This window comes from Denticeps clupeoides, chromosome 6 (assembly GCF_900700375.1).
Source record: "Denticeps clupeoides chromosome 6, fDenClu1.1, whole genome shotgun sequence".
Taxonomy (NCBI): Eukaryota; Metazoa; Chordata; class Actinopteri; order Clupeiformes; family Denticipitidae; genus Denticeps; species Denticeps clupeoides.
Genome location: NC_041712.1, coordinates 5,212,908 through 5,231,685, shown reverse-complemented (window position 1 = coordinate 5,231,685; position 18,778 = coordinate 5,212,908). Strand labels below are relative to the sequence as shown.

At 45.6% G+C, this 18,778-nt stretch overlaps 1 protein-coding gene across 10 annotated transcripts in view; it reads left to right on the top strand.

Annotated features, from left to right (window-relative positions):
- The window catches only part of nrxn2a (neurexin 2a), a 295,247-nt gene that overhangs the window by 254,873 nt on the left and 21,596 nt on the right, over nucleotides 1-18,778 (top strand). For all 10 annotated transcript variants that reach the window (XM_028982297.1, XM_028982296.1, XM_028982295.1 and 7 more), the window contains one exon: nucleotides 2,630-2,811. In XM_028982297.1, coding sequence (XP_028838130.1) covers nucleotides 2,630-2,811 — 182 coding nt within the window. The remainder of the gene's footprint in view (nucleotides 1-2,629; nucleotides 2,812-18,778) is intronic.

Sequence of the window (18,778 nt, the reverse complement as noted above, 5' to 3'; positions counted from 1 at the left end):
TTCTTATGCAGTTTTTCTTAACTCTTTTACTATGTTGTCTGAAATGTTTTCTGTTTTATTCGACCCTTGTTTATTTCAAATTGCTGCATGTTCTCTCTTATTTTATTTCATTCTGTTTTCTTATATTGTTTATTTTTAATGAACTTTTTGTCCATGTCTTTCCTTTTCATCGTAATTAAATTTGAATTTTTTTTTATTTTTCATTTTAATGTACAGCACTTTGGTCAGTTCCTTTGTTGTGTTAAAGTGCCTCATAAATAAATATGGTAGGGTATAACCTGAATTTCTCAAGATAAAGCCACTCGCATTGCTGACACGGCACTCAACATATCGTTATAGTAACAAGGACTACCTTCAAAACTGATGTAGAGAACTGAACCGCAGGCATGTAAAACATATTTGCTGCTTCCATCTGAACAGTCTCCGCTGAGAGGAGACAATGCGTTGTCAGCCGCTCTGACAGTTCTTTTATTTTCGCTTTTTGTATGATTCGCCTACCCCAGGCCCAAGTTTGATGATATGGAGCCACTCCTTGACACACTTGTTTAAGAATGTGTGTATTTTTTTTTATCTGCTTTCTCAGGTGAGGAGTTGGTACTGCCGATTGGGCCTGTCAGATCTTTAATTACATCTACCTGTCCCTGCGCTCTGCTGACAGGCGACTCTCCCCTACTTCCGAGCTGCTTTGATATATTTTGTGTTAGTCTGTTGCTTTTGTGGCAAACAGATCACGATAAATTCAGCCACTCTGTGTGCAGTGCAACAGGCAGATTACATTATTTACTCTGCCCCATCTGTCTCCCCCTCAGTCTCTCTTACTCTCGCTACTCTCTTTGTCCCTTATTGCATTACACAGAAGAAAAAGAAAAGAACGTTTTTGGAGAAGAGTAAAGAATTTGTAAAGCCGTCAAAACGCTGGAAGCTCCCCAAGCAGCTCGGTTTTGAATTTAGCCTGTGCACTTTCAACAACAGCGCACAAGGCTTTGATTCCCCGCACTGGAGCTGGAGTAATGCATTTCAAACTACCCGCAGTCTGCCAGGATCGGGTTCTGAGATTTATTCTGTTTCTCGTGGGCAGACAAACAAACCGTTTAAGACAACGTTTGCCTCAGTCCATGTTCATACGTTGTCTAAAGTTGCAGTTAAGCCCAATGAAGAGATCAGTGATCTCTTTATTTATTTCCAATTTCTTTTCTCCTAACCTGAAATAACACATGGCATACAACTGCATTGTAGTTATTGTAACATATTCAGCGGAGATATGATTAACATGAACCTGGAACCAAGGTCTGTGTGTTTAGGACGCTAGGATGACTCCCCAAGACAATCTTGGGTCTAGTGAAAAGGTTGGGTCACCGCTTGGCACCTTTGGCCATCTCTGAGATGTAAGAACAGCAGGTGTCGTGTCTGGCACGTCCGTGGGTCGCAACAGGTTGGCAGGTTTCGGGAGCAGGTGTTCAGTGCTCTGCCACTGAGAGGTTTTTCTGGGAAAGAACTTGCCAGATAAGCTAATTAGATCCCCGTCACCTCCTCTGTTATCTCATTCAGAAGGAATGCCAGGAATGACAGGTGTGGTGTGGTGTGGAGGTGAAGGTTCATGCCTAATCTGATTTAAAAGTTTATTTAGAAGTTGATGAGGGAAATAAGGGCAATTTCAAAACCAAAATAAATATGAGAAATGCCAAGATCATGCTGTTATCCACAAAAATGCTTCTTTTCCTAAAAGGCCAATGTTGTCACATTTGTCAAAAACAGTTCTAGAGACCTTAGACATGATACTACATGATGATAAAGACAATTCTGTCCATGAACATGCAGGGAAGTTATGAAGGGCTCACAAAGTCCTTTGTCGTGCTGCAGCTCATTTCAGTTCCGGGCACAGTGGCATCTTTCTGACTCCTCAGTTCCTTCAGGCATGCTGACGCTGCCTGGCAGAAACTCAATATTGCCTGGCAGAAACTCAAGAAACTCAAGGCAACACTTCCCAACCATGATGTATCAGCATGTTGTCTGAACTGAGGACAATGGGACATGGTCACATTTTGGGATTATAGTCACCATTAGAGGAAATAAGATCGAAAGGTTTAGGAGAACTGCACACTTTGTGTAAAATGTGAGGAAATATTGTGTGTGTGTGTGTGTGTGTGTGTGTGTGTTGGGGGGGGGGGGTACTTGCTCTTCTCAAAATGTAATACTCAGTTTTGCAATATTTTAACATTTCACATCAGGTTTTTTATGGATCACTGACAGTGGTATGATTCAAATGGAAACTTTCCCTCATCCTGAGCCTAAGCATTTGTAAACATGTAAAATGTCCATTATTAAACATTACATTTAGATAAATGTCAGTCCTATTACAATATCTTAAGCCTTTTATTAGAGCCTGTTTAGAATATTGGCATATAATAATTGTTATTGCTATAAATAAACTGAAAAATCACAAAACAAGGATAAATGACCCACCCTATCCCACAATGCAATGTTAAGTTAAAAGGATGCTTTTACTTTGGCATATTTGAACCAGTACTCCCTAACTATGAGGAATCATGTGTGGGTTAAGAGGAAGATAAGAAACAGAGATCACTTTTATGCCAACGTCTTTCATATTCCAACTCTTTGCTTCTTCTAGCTGGGACCACGTACATATTTGGCAAAGGAGGAGCCCTCATCACGTACACCTGGGCCCCGAACGAGCGTCCCAGCACCAGAGCCGACAGGCTGGCGGTGGGCTTCAGCACGCAGCTGAGAGACGCCATCCTGGTGCAGGTTGAAAGCACCCAAGGGCTTGGAGACTACCTTCAGCTGCATATAGTAAGTACTGCTGTTAAAGTGGGTTGAGTTGCACTGGATACATCAGTTCATATAAATCAAGGAGGCAAAACAGAAGGAAAAAAACAATAATGTAAATGAATAAATGATCAGGGAAATCCAGTCAATGTGATGCTTAGGGGGCCTTTGGGGCTGGGTGAAATGGGATTATTCAAGCTCCCAAGATAACACAGAACATCCATGATTATTCAGATGTTAAATGAGATAATAATAGCCCAATCTGATCATTTTTCTTGATATCGTTAAATACTGGAAAACACTCCAATGCTATTTTCATTTTGCACATTAACGTACCATAAAGTACCATAAGTGGCACATCCAATTGGTAAATGGCAATTGACCCCTGGCCGATTATTGCTAATTAGTACCCACTGAGTTGGGATTATTTTGTGGTGGGGGTCCTGCCATCTTCTGCCTGACACTGGTGTTATTTTGAGTTTTATATTTTTTTGTCCTAACATATCTGTACCAAACATCTGTTGATTGTATGAATTTAGCAGATGCTGCCAGAAATTAGATGAGTAAGTGCAATTCATATCAGTAGCAAGTAATGGTGGAATAAAACATTTAGACAGCAATATATTGTGATATTCCTTTGGTGATGTCACGACTACGGATTTACGGGGGAAGGAAGCGCAGAGGTCTGACATGCTGGGAACGGGGTTTTATTAATATAAACAATAAAGAAATACAAATAAACAGCGGCGCGGTGGCCGAAAACGATTTAACTTAAATAACGAACTGAAACTAACCCGTAGGCGTGTGGCGATTGCCAGAACTCAAAACACTCAAAACAAAACCAGGTCAAGTTCGTGCAGAGTCCACGAAAATGCCAGCGACCCCGAACGGGCGGAAACTTCCGGCATTTATGGGGCGTCAGGATTGAGTTCCGGTGTGGAGCCCAGCTGCAGGCAATCCTGACAGAGCCCCCCCTCCAAGGGCTACGTCCTCGGAGCCCCAACAGTACCATCAGTGGAGTAGGCGTGGCGGCCCCGGTCCCTCGGGCTGGTTCCCCGGCGTGGTCAGGCGTGGCGGCCCCGGTCCCTCGGGCTGGCTCCCCGGCGTGGTCAGGCGTGGCGGCCCCGGTCCCTCGGGCTGGCTCCCCGGCGTGGTCAGGCGTGGCGGCCCCGGTGCCTCGGGCTGGCTCCCCGGCGTGGTCAGGCGTGGCGGCCCCGGTGCCTCGGGCTGGCTCCCCGGCGTGGTCAGGCGTGGCGGCCCCGGTGCCTCGGGCTGGCTCCCCGGCGTGGTCAGGCGTGGCGGCCCCGGACCCTCGGCCTGGCTCCCCGGCGTGGTCAGGCGTGGCGGCCCCGGACCCTCGGCCTGGCTCCCCGGCGTGGTCCCGCTTGACGGCCCCGGACCCTCGGCCTGGCTCCCCGGCGTGGTCCCGCTTGGCGGCCCCGGACCCTCGGCCTGGCTCCCCGGCGTGGTCCCGCATGGCGGCCCCGGACCCTCGGCCTGGCTCCCCGGCGTGGTCCCGCATGGCGGCCCCGGACTCCCGTACCTGCACACAATAATCAGGGCCGATCCATCTGGGTACGTGTGGGCCCTGTCTCCACATGTCCCCTCTGACACGTCTTGTGTCACCCCCTGCACCGCGCAGGGAGATTGTCCCAGAGCCTCCGGCGACTGTTCCAGGCACCCCAGGCTGGTGCCTTCTGGGACTATGCAGCCCCTCTCGCTGCACGGCCCTGGTGCCAAGGGGGGGGCATTGCCAGACCATCCGGCTAGCCCCTTCTGCGTCCGTTGGGATAAGCAGGCCCTCTTCCTGCCTGTCCCAGCTGGGTCCTCATGCCTACCCGGGGGCTCTATGGCGCTCCACCCCTCTGGAGGCAGACGCAGGCCCATGCCTGGCCCGCCCTCCTCACTGGCTACCGGAGGACCCAGCTCCATCGCTTCCCCACCTCCCCTCCCCTCAGGAGGAGTCCCCAACCCGAACTGCACCCCCCCAAAAAATTCTTTGGGGGAGCACCCCCCCCGGCTGGACTTAGGGGTACCTTGGGGCTTGTCCACCTCGCCTTGGACCAGCACATTCGGGTCAGGAACCTCCTCCCTGGGGTTCGGCTCCGCGGCTGGGTCGCCATCTGGTGGACACAAAGAGGGGAAGTGGGGGCGACATACGGACACATATGCCACACAGACACACACAGACAGAGACAGACAGAAGAGAGGGTCGTCTGGCTCCCTCTCTGGGCTCTCCGGGACCTCCTCAGGGGGCACAGCCAGGATCTCGGGAGGAGCGACCTTCTCGTCGCCCACCAGTGCTGGGTCTTCTTGCCCCGGATCCTGACTGGCACTGGATGTGGTGGAGGGGCAGAGTTCGATCCCTGGCTCAGGCCGATCAAACTCCGCCCTCAGTCTCTGTTGGAAGTCCCGAAAACTCCTGTCTGTCTCTCCCTGCTGCCAGAGGGTTGTGCTCCAGCCCCATGCTGATCCAGTCAGACACTTGAGGATGGTAGTGATCTCGTCTGTGTCTGCTGCCCCACTGAAGGGTCCCGGGACAATTGGGCTGTCCCACACGGGGCTGGGCACGTCGCTGGAGATGGTGGTAGGTGTGTGGTGTGGAGGGGGGTGGACGTCTTCTCCAGCAGGTGTGGACGCTGGTGCTGCGCTGCCATTTTGCTGGGGAACGTCCGGGCAGAGGGAAGGCGGGTCGGCGACTGGAGCAGGAATGGAGGATTCCCTGCGAGGCAGTCCCGGCAGCGCAGTTGCTGGCTGGCGACCTCCCGTCGCCCTCTTCCACCAGCTTTCCTCACACTGCTGGGAGGGACGTGGGTCTCCACGGACCTCGTGACGATCCTGGATGGGCGCGATGGGCGGAGCCATCCCGGCACCGATTGCCCAAACGGCGTCATCCTGGTCGCCGTCCGTGTCAACCTCGTACCCCCGGAAGTCACATGGGTCCTCACGGACGCCGCGATGATCTCGGACGCGCACGCTGGGCGGAGCCATCCCGGCACCGACCGCCCACCGAAAATCCACGTCATCATCGCTTTCGTCATCCGTGTCCTCCCACCGGTGACTCCGAGGGTCGTCCACCCTGCGGACATCCTGGACCCATGGCGCGATAAGCTCCCATGGGCAGTACTCTGGCCATTCGGGCTGGAGGCTGCCCACCTCCTCGCTGGAGGAACGGCGCCGTTGTTGTTGCCGCTTCTCACCCCCCTGGAAGTGACGTGGGTCCCCACGGACCTTGCGACGATCGCAGACTGGCGCGATGGGCGGAGCCCAACTCTCGTCTCCCGTGCTCTCGTCGTCGTCCGTGTCGTCCCAGTCCACGGGGAGCCTTGCCAGCAGAGCGCAGAGTTCTTGGCTCGACATGGCGAAGATCGTGGGGGTCGCATCTTCTGCGCTCGCTGCCCACGTCACTTCCTCGCTGCTGCCGACGCAAACGTCATCGTTCCGCCCACTCACCCGCCGACGTTGTCGCTTCCGGGTTTCGCGGAGTTTCCCGGGGGTGACGTCATCACGCGGCGCCGCGTACCACGGCTTCTCGGGGAGAAATCGCTCCACCAGAACGGGCGGCGCGTCTCTCCCCTGGCGTCCGCGTTCGGCGCGCCGGGCTGCGTCCTTCGCGGCTTTTCTTCTCCTCTGTTTTTTACCTCTGCGCTTTTGGGTGGGTCGCTGGCATTCTCGTGAACTTCAGTTGGTAACACTGCTTATAATTTGAGTTCTGGCAATCGCCACACGCCTACGGGTTAGTTTTAGTTTATCTGTATTTAAGTTAAATCGTTTTCGGCCACCGCGCCATTGTTTCTTTGAGTTTATTGTTTGTTTATAAATAAAACCCTTCCCAACATGTCAGACCTCTGCGCTTCCTTCCCTCGTAAGTCCGTAGTCGTGACAGGTGATACTTTCTCCAGTTTGTTGGTATCCAGAATTGAAGAACTGAACCCTTTAAAGCAGTTTGTGAGATCATTGTAATAATCCCACTACATTAGACTCTGTAACTAGAACAAGCACAAGATGATATAATAAAGTGTACTTGTTGTATTTACCAGCATGTCTCCTGGTAACAGCATATGCTTGCCAAAAAGAGATAATTCTCTAGGCAAAGCAAATATTATACATTAACTCCTGTTCCTTAAACAGCATAAGTCTATCAATGAGGATAAACCTTGAGCATCTTATTCCGATGCTGATTCCAAGCTTTGCATGCAACTTCAGACCTTTAGAAAATTAACTGTGATACTGTGTTACTGAACCAGACAATTCTTCATAACTTCTTATTAGTACGATTGTTGAGCATTGTTCCCCATGATAATAACCCCTGAGCTCCTCTTTCACTCTGTTTAATGTCCTTGTGTTACTGTGTTCAACTTCAGATTAGGACTTCAAAGCTTTCTAGTTCCCTTTAAAATATCACCAATTCAGGACAAATGCACTGTGTGTCCGCTGCGTCCCTAATGGAAAAGGTGCTTGTTAGTATTCCACGGCAGCCGAGCAGCGTATTGATCCGCGCACAGGGCCTGGCTCTGCCTGTTTCGGAAGAGAAAGTGGAATGAGAGGTCGCAGGGATGTGCTGTTCCTCCTGTTGCCACCACCGTGATGGATTAATCAGGCTTTAGGTGCAGTGGCCTATAAGAGAGATGAAGGACGGAGGAGGGAAGTGATAGACTACATACCTGCAGCCCCGATCTGTCCTCAAACTGAAGGATGACAATCATGGCAGGATCGTTGGTGGTGCTCTGTCTTGCTCTGAGAGCACATCGAACATCCCATGATCAAATCGTTGAAGCGTCAGAAATTTAAGATGAATGTCTCACACTGTGTGTCCTACTATGACCGATATCTACTCACTTCCCAATAAAAATGCAGCATGAAATTATGTTTACTACAAACCAAAACCCAAACAGCATGGAGATGAAGCTCCCTTTGCAAAATGAAAGCTTCGGCGAGCTTATTTATTATCCCATTCCCAGTAAGAGTCCCAGTAAGCATTTGAGATTGCTGGTCTTCAAACCTTTTTCTAACATTAAAACAAATCTAAGTGTTTCAGGCCCTGTCCACACTAAACATTTTAAATCCAATATGGTGTCCACATGGAAACGGAGTTTCAGGGGACCCAAAAAGGTTATTGTCTAAAACAGGTTCCAGAGTGAATTTCTCTTTATGGCATATCCAGTTTTGGGTTTTTGTGAAAATGTATTACTCTAATCTCCACGGTGACTTACAGTCATGACACAAATACTGGTTTTACATTGTGCATTGATTGACTGTACAGGCACGTGAGACGACTGCGCATAAACAAGCGAAGTATGTCTGCACAGCCAGATGAAAACCATAAAACATTTTTGGAATGATAGATCATACAGAGGGTAAAATTATGGTACTAATATTATAACTACTGTACATGTGGCAACCACAGGTGGACAGTAACAAAGTAGAGTTACATGAGTACTGTACTTCATTTGAGTAATATTTTTTGGGGGGGACTTATAACTTTCACTTCACTACAATTGTAAGACAGATATTGTACTTTTTACTTCACTATGTTTTTATGAAGTGTCTCTCTACTCGTTACTTTTAATTCTGAAATTTGATGTTTTTGTGATAGACTGTCACCCAGAAATAAACCAATCAGCAGGGTCATGTCATGTCTGACGTCATCTGTGACCATAAGATTAAGTTCAACACTGGTACTGCATTTTCCATTTTCGCACCAATGGTCATATATTTATCAAATGTTACATGGTCTGAAAGGATTAAAGATTAAGTCTCAGCCTAAAATAAAAATTCGCCTTTCAACCCGTGCAAAAAAAACGACATATGTAAGCATTTTATAAAGTCTATAAAGTGACGTGATTGTCATTGTGATACACAGCAGCACAGCACACGGTGCACAGTGAAATGTGTCCTCTGCTTTTAACCATCATTCTTGGAGAGCAGTGGGCAGTCATGACAGGCGCCCGGGGAGCAGTGTGGGAACGGTGCTTTGTTTCTGCCCTTTTTGTATTAGCTACAAGTGAAAGCTTGGAATGAAGTTTTTAAATATAAATCACATTAATGTGTCCGAAATGGCCAGTGAAATACCTTTGACCATAAAGTCATAAATTTAAAAGTGCATTTAAAAGTGAAGTGATTGTCATTGTGGTACACAGCACAGGACAGTGCACACAACAAAATGTGTCCTCTGCTTTTAACCCATCACCCTTAGTGAGCAGTGGGCAGCCATGAAATTATATGTAACTTTATTATTTATAGACTGTACTAAACGAGTTACGAGGACATGAATATTTTGATGTTTACTACAAACCAAAACCCAAACAGCATGGAGATGAAGCTCCCTTTGCAAAATGAAAGCTTCGGCGAGCTTATTTATTATCCCATTCCCAGTAAGAGTCCCAGTAAGCATTTGAGATTGCTGGTCTTCAAACCTTTTTCTAACATTAAAACAAATCTAAGTGTTTCAGGCCCTGTCCACACTAAACATTTTAAATCCAATATGGTGTCCACATGGAAACGGAGTTTCAGGGGACCCAAAAAGGTTATTGTCTAAAACAGGTTCCAGAGTGAATTTGTTATGTCATACCTGGTAGACGGTGCTATATGTGTCAGAACCTCCACCATTTCGTGGGGGTGTGTAGTCCCTTAAATACTTCTCTGTATTTTAGGCACAGTGTACTTACAGACCTGACAAATAATGTATTCCTGAAAAGTGGCTCCAAAAGAAATTAAGACAATAACGAGCCCATGGTTTTCACCTTGTACACACACACACACACACACATATACTCCATATGATATGATTAAAGGCTTGTCTGAAGAAATGAAAGGCACCATGGTGTGCAGAGAAGTGACTGCCTCAGACAGCTGGAGACCAGCGTCAGCCTCTTACTTCCCAATTTCTTTTCATTTCCTCCCATTTCCTTTCTCTTCCCTTTTACTCCAACTTCCCAGCTACCATTTCTTTTCTGTGGGAACGAATCGGGGTGGGTGGAAGGGGGTGCTGCCTTTAGGATTACAGACAGCTATGTGGCACTTTCAAGCAGTGACAACGTCAGCTAAACGATGCGCAAAACATAAAGCTTGCTGACAAGCTTCGAGATAATTTGATGCACATCTTCCGGTGAAGACAAAAGAGCTGGGCTGATGAGAAATTAAATAGCTGGAACCTTTCCCAGTGTAATTAGCTGAACCCACCCGTCTGTTTGATTAATACTCAGATGAAATTAGCCTCCCCTCAGCCCAGGCCCTCTGCATTCCCTGCTCCATTATACCATTTAGTCTGCATACAATGGCAAAGGCTATCTCTCTGGGTACAAGATAAGTGTAGGAGAAAATTGCCCCGGCAGCCATGATGGGGCTGTCTGAGTCCAACATCCCAGAGTGCCATGGTGGGTGGCACCACAGCATGCTGTAACAAGTCTATTTATTACCAAAGTGCCCATTGACAGTTCTGCTGGATTCTTTGTGTCTGGGTGGCATTGGACACTGATCTTAGATCAGTTCCCTGGATCAGAATGAAAGGTCAACTTCTGTCAGGATCCTAATTTCTGCTTGGCGTAGTGCAGTGTGGCAGCGTGTCTTGCAGCAGGATTAGAAGCAGATTGGCGGCCCACCGGTTCACCTCAGTCGCTATGGCTCCCAACATTTGGCTTGTTGAGGGGTAGAGAACAGATGCCAGGGACGGCTGCACCCCTCGGGGGAAATCAGTCTTTTTAGCAGTGTGTATCCCCTGGACAGATGTGCCATGATTAAAAAACGGAGGGAAAATCTGTCAGAAAGCCAACGCTTGGCGTCATAATGGCAGCAGCACCTGCTTCTGAAAGAGTGGCTTCCTTGTCATGGGGGACGGAAGGAGACTTTGATTCAGCAGTTTCTCCCTCTTTTTAATCCCATATCACTTTAAAGTTAAGGATGAAGTGTAGTTGTTTTTGGTAACCTGTCTTAATTTTAGTTTTAGCCTAGTCTTTGCATCCAGTTGTCATTTTAGTCTTTATTAGTCACATCCAGACTTATTTTAGTCTAGTGTAGTTTAGTCTAGTCTAGTCATTTAAACTAACAGAGTAAAAGTCATTTTATTCATATTTAAGTCAGAAACGATCAATTATAGTCTAGGGTTAGACAAAGAAATCTGATGATATTTTTTTTAGTTTTAGTCAATGAGAACTGATGACATTTTAGTCTAGTTTTAGTCAATGAAATTTGTATTTTAGTCACTTTTTTATAGTAATGCAATTATACAATTTAACCCAGTTAATATGGTACAAGTACCTAGTAAAACAATTTCATGCTATAGTTCATTATCATCACATGACCAGCACTTCTCATGAAAAAGATTAATTGACAAAGATATTTTTTCATAAATTTTGTTGATATGGGTTTCACCCATCTTGTCTCATCACAGATCTAATACGCTATAGATTTTTAATAAAGCCCTTTTTACTGGTAATAATAATAACTGGTAATAAACTTATATTATATAGTTTGCTTTCCCTGGGGCAAATCACTGTCACACATCACAAAAGGATTTGAAATTGGTTTTAATAAATCATACTTTCACTTTGATCATCGGTAAACCGGCACCTATGTTCTACAAGTAGTGAAGAAGAATTGTGTTGGATGCGGGGTCACCGTGTCTCTGTCCTTTTTATGGTGGGGTAGACATGTTTGAGCGTTGCATCCTGTCTGAATATGTCTGAATAGGTGGACGGGAATCTGCTGCTGAGCTGGTTGTAATGATTGCACCTTCCTGATCTGCTAACCTGGATAAGTGTGCAGGAGGAAGCTGTGGTGAAGTTTGCACCATAATGACCAAAATTGAACCCACACTTTGTAACTTTTTTTGACATCATTTTAGGAGAGTTATGTCTAACATCTCTTCCTCCGCTTTTAGACCATTTCTTCTTTTCTAGTTCTACCTCAGGCTGCTCTCATACTTACGGGAATTGCAGACTACAGAGAATGAACAAAAGGCTCTCTACTGTCGACAAATTCGCATGCCATTTCCAGTACAGTCGTGTTGGGAACAGAGCTCATTCACATTCAACAAAGACTTCACATCTTTTGCAAAACTTAGGAAATTGCATTTTATATTGTCCATGCCAATGTCAGAATACAGAATTTTATTGAACACATGAAGGTTTACCTTTTTGATTAAAAAAATATATTCTCAGTGGGTATTTTTCCATTTGAGAAATGCATAAAGATCCAGAAATGATAAGAAATGTATGATCCAGTTGAGCTATGTTAAGTCCAGTTGACCTATGTCAAGTGATATTTTCAAGCTCTGATTCTTTTTCACAAATAGAAAAATAAATGCCTGCCCCTCTAGGCAATTTTAAACCTTTTGACATTGTCAGCATTGGAAATGCCCTCGATTTCCAGTTTTTGGAAGCTCATAAATAAGCAAGCAAAGTAAATATATCCCCGTGCCAAATGCGGTTTACCACAGTGGCTCATAAGAAAGGTCACCTCCTTTGAAAAGTGATGTGTTATGGCTAAAGTGGCATCATGCACGTACCTGGTGGCGCCATGGATGCTGTCATAACACCAAAGTGTCCATGTGATCATGGCCTCTGCTGACAGCAGCAACAGGACTTTGTTCATTTGTGCCAGAGAATGGGGGCCACTAACAGAGACAAACGGTCTTTGACTGGAGCAGGGAGGTCAGGACTTTTGTGGGTGGAGATCCAAGGCCCTGGCCAAAATGCCAATCCAACAGACCTTTTTTACCATGCTGGTGCTACCATGGGTTATCAGAATCTTTAGGACCTGAAGAATTTGGGCCTTTCATCCCCTCAGAGTAGGAGGTAATAGACAGTTTTTAGCTTGTCCATCAGAGCTGGAGGCTGAAATGTGATATTGTATTCTGTCAGGGAATACGGATTTGGCCCTGGGTGTGATTGCAGAAATGCATTGGTCTGCATGGAGGAAACGGGAGGTGTAGGGTTTAAAAAAAAAAACACACAAGGTGACTTTACACATCCTGAGCACACAAAGCAGAGGGGTGCGGGAATTTGCAGTGCTGCAAAGCCATTTTTTAAAATAAATTCTCCATCTATGGTATGAGAGAAATGGTGCTGAGGGGCCTGTTCTATGCAGAAATCCAATAAATATAATTAGCATTACATGTAGTGGCTGAATATAGTAAAACACAGCACTGACTCATTTGTTTGCTGGATTAATTTTTTTTCCTCCTCACAGAATGGCAAATTATAGCAGGTTAATGTAATTATATGTTCATTTCGGTATGCATGGACTTGCCTAGTTTATAAGTTAGCTTCTTGTCTATGTTTCTCACTGATTGGGTAATGCTCCTTACAGAGTGAGGGGCAAACTGCTCCTGAATAAAATATCTGTATTTGTGTGTGAGGGTTTTTTTTCCCAACTTTTATGAATATGTACAGTACAGTACACAAGTTTGAACACACCTTCTAATTCAATGTGTTTTCTTTATTTCCATGACCATTTACATTGGTAGATTCTCACTGAAGGCATCAAAACTAAGAATGAACACATGTGGAGTACATTCGCAAGATTAGACCTTTTCTTTCACAACAGGCTACGCAGCTCTTCGTCCAGGCAATCTCTAAACTCGACTATTGTAACTCTCTCCTGACTGGAGCCACTGCAGTCACCATAAAACCACTCCAGATGGTCCAAAATGTGGCAGCCCGCCTCCTCTTCAATCAGCCGAAACACACCCATGTCACGCCTCTTCTCACCTCTCTCCACTTGCTCCCGGTAGCAAATCCTTGATGCTGCCTACAGGACTGAAAATGGAACTGCACCCTCTTATATCAACACACTACTAGCTAGCTACACTCCTGCACGCCCTCTCAGATCTGCAAACGAAATGAGAAACTTCCCTCTTCACGGGGTTTCCGATCCCAATAATAATAACTCTGTTCTCCTTTGTTGTCCCTGGCTGGTGGAACAACTTGCCCTGCTCTATTCAATTAGCCGATACTACCACCACCTTTAAGAAGCAGTTTAAAACCCTCTTGTTTAAAAAGTATTTCAGACGAGTCAGTAACACACGCACATGCACACACACAGCACAGAAAAAATTTAAAAAAATTCATCTAGCTCTTAACAATTCCCTCGCATGTTCTTTTCCTGACAAGTTAGGCCTTATCAGGGCTCTTAGTTATGTAACTCAAAATCTATTGGAACCGAATAAGAATTGCTGGTGTCTTCCTCTTGTAAGTCGCTTTGGATAAAAGCATCTGCTAAGTAGTGTAAAGTAAAGTAAAGTTATGTACTTAACAAAAAGTGGAGACCTGACCTCCACAGTCACCGGACTTGAACCCAGTCGAGATGGTTTGGGGTGAGCTGGACCACAGAGTGAAGGCAAAGGGGCCAACAAGTGCTAAACACCTCTGGGAACTCCTTCAAGACTGTTGGAAAAGCATTTCAGGTGACGACCTCTTGAAGCTCATCGAGAGAATGCCAAGAGTGTGCAAAGCAGTAATCAGAGCAAAGAAACTAGAATATAAAACATGTTTTCAGTTATTTCACCTTTTTTTGTTAAGTACATAACTCCACATGTGTTCATTCATAGTTTTGATGTCTTCAGTGAGAATCTACCAACGTAAATGGTCATGAAAATAAAGAAAACACATTGAATGAGAAGGTGTGTCCGAACTTTTGGCCTGTGCTGTATATACTTTGTAGCCTAGTGAGTAACACACCTGCCTACAATCCAGACGATCTCAAAGTCATAGGCTCAAACCCCACTTCCTACCATTGTGTTTCTGAGCAAGACACTTAACCCTGAGTGTCTCCAGGGGGACTGTCCCTGTCACTACTGATTGTAAATCACTCTGGATAAGGACGTCTGGTAAATGCTGTAAATGTAAATGTACTCTTTACATAGGTCACACCTGGTGAGATTATTTCTGGACTCTTCATAGATTGTAATCATGAAATCATGATTGCATACCATACCATATACCATATTTATAATATAAATACATACCATATTTACCCGGTGTGCCACCACAAGTTGCGCCTCTCTGCCCTGGAGCACGCAGTCGATGTGCTTGCAACAGCAGGGATTTGCCACCAGGCCACACTCGTCACTGCACTGCCTTTCAGACTCTGCACAAGGACTAATTGGGGGCACTGCTCCTCCCAGGGCATATAGTCCACTGTTTATTTGGTTTAATTGTCAGAATTGAACATGATGTGAGAGAAGAGGTTATGGCTCTGCTTATTCACCTTGTACAGATAGAAGGAAAGGACTTGGTTAAAAGGGAGTAAAAGAAAAAGTCTGGAAATAATGATTGTGGATTTTTTTGTTGTCCTTTGTGATCTGGCTTGCTGTGCACAGAGATCAAGTGGTCATGCAGTTTTACTGTGAGTGTTAAGTGGAGGCTCTGAGGAGGGTTTTTTTTTTTTTGTAGCCTGAACTATTAAATGGCCTGGCCCAGAACTATTTTCTAGGAAAAGAAATTTATGAAACAAATATTGTGTTGGTCATTGTAAAAGACCGCCAAAACTAAAGGACAATAGGAGATTATCTAGTCTTACAGTACATCAACTGGAGAATTTGCTAATTGCCCTTTATCATTGTAGGCATCCTGTAGAACTAACAGGCTATGTTAGTTAAGGTCGGAGCTGTGCTCATATGAATGGAAAATGCCTCTGGTTGTGAGCCATTTGGCTTTCCTTAAAAAACGCTTTTGATACAGAAATAGCACATCATCTGCAAACTCAGAACCATGACTACAGAAAAGAACATAAATACAAGCTGTGCTCCAAATCCCCCTTTTTCTAAAAACTGGGAGGTGGGGAACAGCAGGCCGAGCAGGCGCCGGCTCCACGGCTCTACCACATGGGATCAAAGTTGTATTAACGGTCCCCTGACATAACAATTTGTTTTGCTTTTTATATTGGTCTTATTGGTCCCCTTATACTGCCTTGGTGCAGAATTACAGCCACTTTGATCCAGTCCCACAATGATATTTCCCCAGAATGCGCAGTTTTGTGTCTGTAGCTTTAAATGCTAATGAGGAGGAGAGAGGCGGGACGAGGAGGAGAGCAGCCTATAGAAGTTGAGCGGGCATTCGCAGAAAAGATATCATCGACACCATTCACCAACCACAATGTTTGACGGGAAGGAGGTGCGTGAGCGCTGAAGCTGGTATGAGAGGACTGCAGAGCTACAGCAGGTGGGGAGTTGCCGTACGGCGGTGGAAGCACTCAGTAGAATAATTAACTCTTCAGCGTGGCTGTAGTATGGGAGTAGGGGGCTGGCATCTTCAGGCATCATGTTGGCGAGGGCAGAGGTGCAGAGGGGTTGAGCAGAGGTGGCATCAGGAAGCAGGCGAGAGATCGGAAACATCGGTGTCCAAAACGGCAGGCAGACAAGGGTGTCCAGAAGAGTAGTCAGGCAAAAAGGCAACAATAAAGGAAATAAGTTCACGATGACAGATGGGCAAGGATCAAGATGGTGGCCGGAGGCGTGTGGAACTTTTTTGCCGCAGGAAGTGGAGGCAGAGAGAGATGGAAATAATGAGACAAACGCAAGTCTCCCAAAAGCTGACGAGGAAATATGATGAAGCGCGTGTACCACAAACAGAGGAAGAAAAAGAAAACTACTTGGTTTCTTACTGTACCTTGATATCAAAAGATCAAGCCCACATTCATTTTCCTGCATAGCAAAGCCTATTAATTATTAGTAATAATAATAATGATATGATAGTGTTACTGTACTATTCATGAGCACCTAATTAGTAATTAGTGTAAGGTGTAATTTTAAAAAGTGACTCCTTTCATTTGAGAAACAGCCACTTTCCTTCCACTGCACATCTGAAGGTCGAAACGCCCATCCAGGCCCCATCTCTGTGCATACGTGTGTCCTGGCCAGATGACCTGGATATGCCTATTTACCTTTCATCAGCATTATCGCCGTGCGGTGCGGAGCCACCTGGCACTGGGCTGATAGGCCTGTGGAAACAGCGCCCGCTCCCCCAGCCCCCACCGGCGTGCCCGAGGCTAACTTTTCCTCACCATCGCCACGTTCCTCTTCACCTCTATCCAGCTTGTGTCTGGGTGAAAGTAGGACACCGAATTTTTTTAAAGGGCCTCCTCGTTGATTGGGTTTTCAGGGGCCATCGTGCAGCTGGGGGCAATTTTACTGCAAGTCGTGATGAAGAACATAAATGTCTCACCCAAAAAAAAACTTCCAAGATTTTTATTAATCATGACAGGATGCATGTGGTAGGTCATGGTTTTAAAACCAGGACCTAAAGATTTGAGATGCCTGAGTAGAATTAGTGGTTTCTTTCCCAGATAAACCCCCCCCAAAAAAGCGTAATGGTTGAATCTATGTAAATACCCGCGGATGTGACGATTTATATGGTGGCGAGAAGCTTAAACTGCTTGGTTAGCCCCACATGCACATCTTGGCCTATTAGCCTGACTGCGTGCAGGTGATGGAGAGGGCACAGGTGTCCACAGAAAGCAGTTGGGAAGGTGAGTGGGGTGCGTGGCCCATTGTGGGCGTCCCACACTCCAACTCCAACCTCAACCTCTTCCAAATCCTGCCAATTCCCACTGCGCTTGAGGAAGTCGTCTATTTTCCGGAGGGCATCGGGGGGAAAACGGGGCAGGGGGGGAATGTGTTGTTGAGAGCGGCGAACTTGTCCTCTCCTTCACCTCTCAGACATTTTCACGTCCGTGTCCCAGAAGCCCCTGTCCAGTTGTGAGAAAGTGGATGGTGGTGCCAGCTTCCCATTGATTCAAGATTCAAGATTTTTATTTTGTAACATGCATAGTTAGAGCAGTGCAACATGCAGTGAAATGCAACCTGAACCACTCTGTTTTTTCACTGAGCATAGTTATAATTAGAATAGAACAAAGTGGAACATTTTAATTAAAAAAAAATAATAAGTATTAAAATAAGTAAAAATATAATGAATGCAAAGATATTTATGTTCAATGAGAAGACATCCAATGGTAGACACACCAGTCTTGAATAAACAAGAGTGCAGTAGGGGGATTTGTTTGTCTCCTGCTCACTAGAGATTTCTGCAGCAGTGCAGGGAGAATGGCACGGGTGATGCGTCACAAAAGCATGATCTACTTTCATTCCTCGGTTACGGCAGGATGCCGTTTCAGAGCCAGCTCTCAGAATAAATCAACATATTTACTTGATAAATACGGTCTGCTCCGCAATATTTTTGTCCCATCTCCTCTGCCACATTTTGGTGATGATTTATGTATTTCCAGGGTTCTGTCAGTGTCTTTCTTTAACACTTTAATGAATTCTCCATCGTCACCTGAGCGCATTGCAGACTGCCTGGGCAGCAGAGATCCCAGGATGCCTTTTCAGATCCTCAAGTGCCAGCCTACTCCATGTTCCACAAATTAAATATAAGAAGAGTGGAGCGGCGGCCCTTTTGTTTTGCTTTTCTGAGAAAAAGCAGTGGAACAAACTAACAAAGCATTAAAAAGTCAATCTTTACTGTTTACTTCCTTTACTTCCTTTACTTCCTTTATGCTTTTTGAGCTTAAAATATTCAGAGCAACTGGCATGAAATAATAATATTTTTTTCACTATCTTGTCTCGCTGATGGGCTATTGGGCATCGCGAAGAAGCTGAGAGAATCCATTTGTGATGGCATGCCGAATGTGAAACATTTTGGTGTTGAAGTCACAGGGACGTATTAAAGGTTTCCCGAATTTTCCTTCAAGAATTTTAAGTGTGTGTGCACATTTTACTTTAGTCCAGTTTTGACCTTTGCTGCAGAGCAGTGTTGTTGGCACAGAATATTTTTATATGCACAATTGTATTATCACTTTTTGCATCTCACCATTACTCTGTTATAAATGTGAGCAGCTGGATGTTAAAGTGCAATGTAACAGCACACGCTGTGAGTGTAACTGAATGTATCACAGCCAGTTGACAAGTGTCAAGCATGCAGAGTGAATTACAAAGTACTAAACACACACCTGATATTAAGGGTGATGGGCAGAGGACACATTTCGTTGTGTCGTC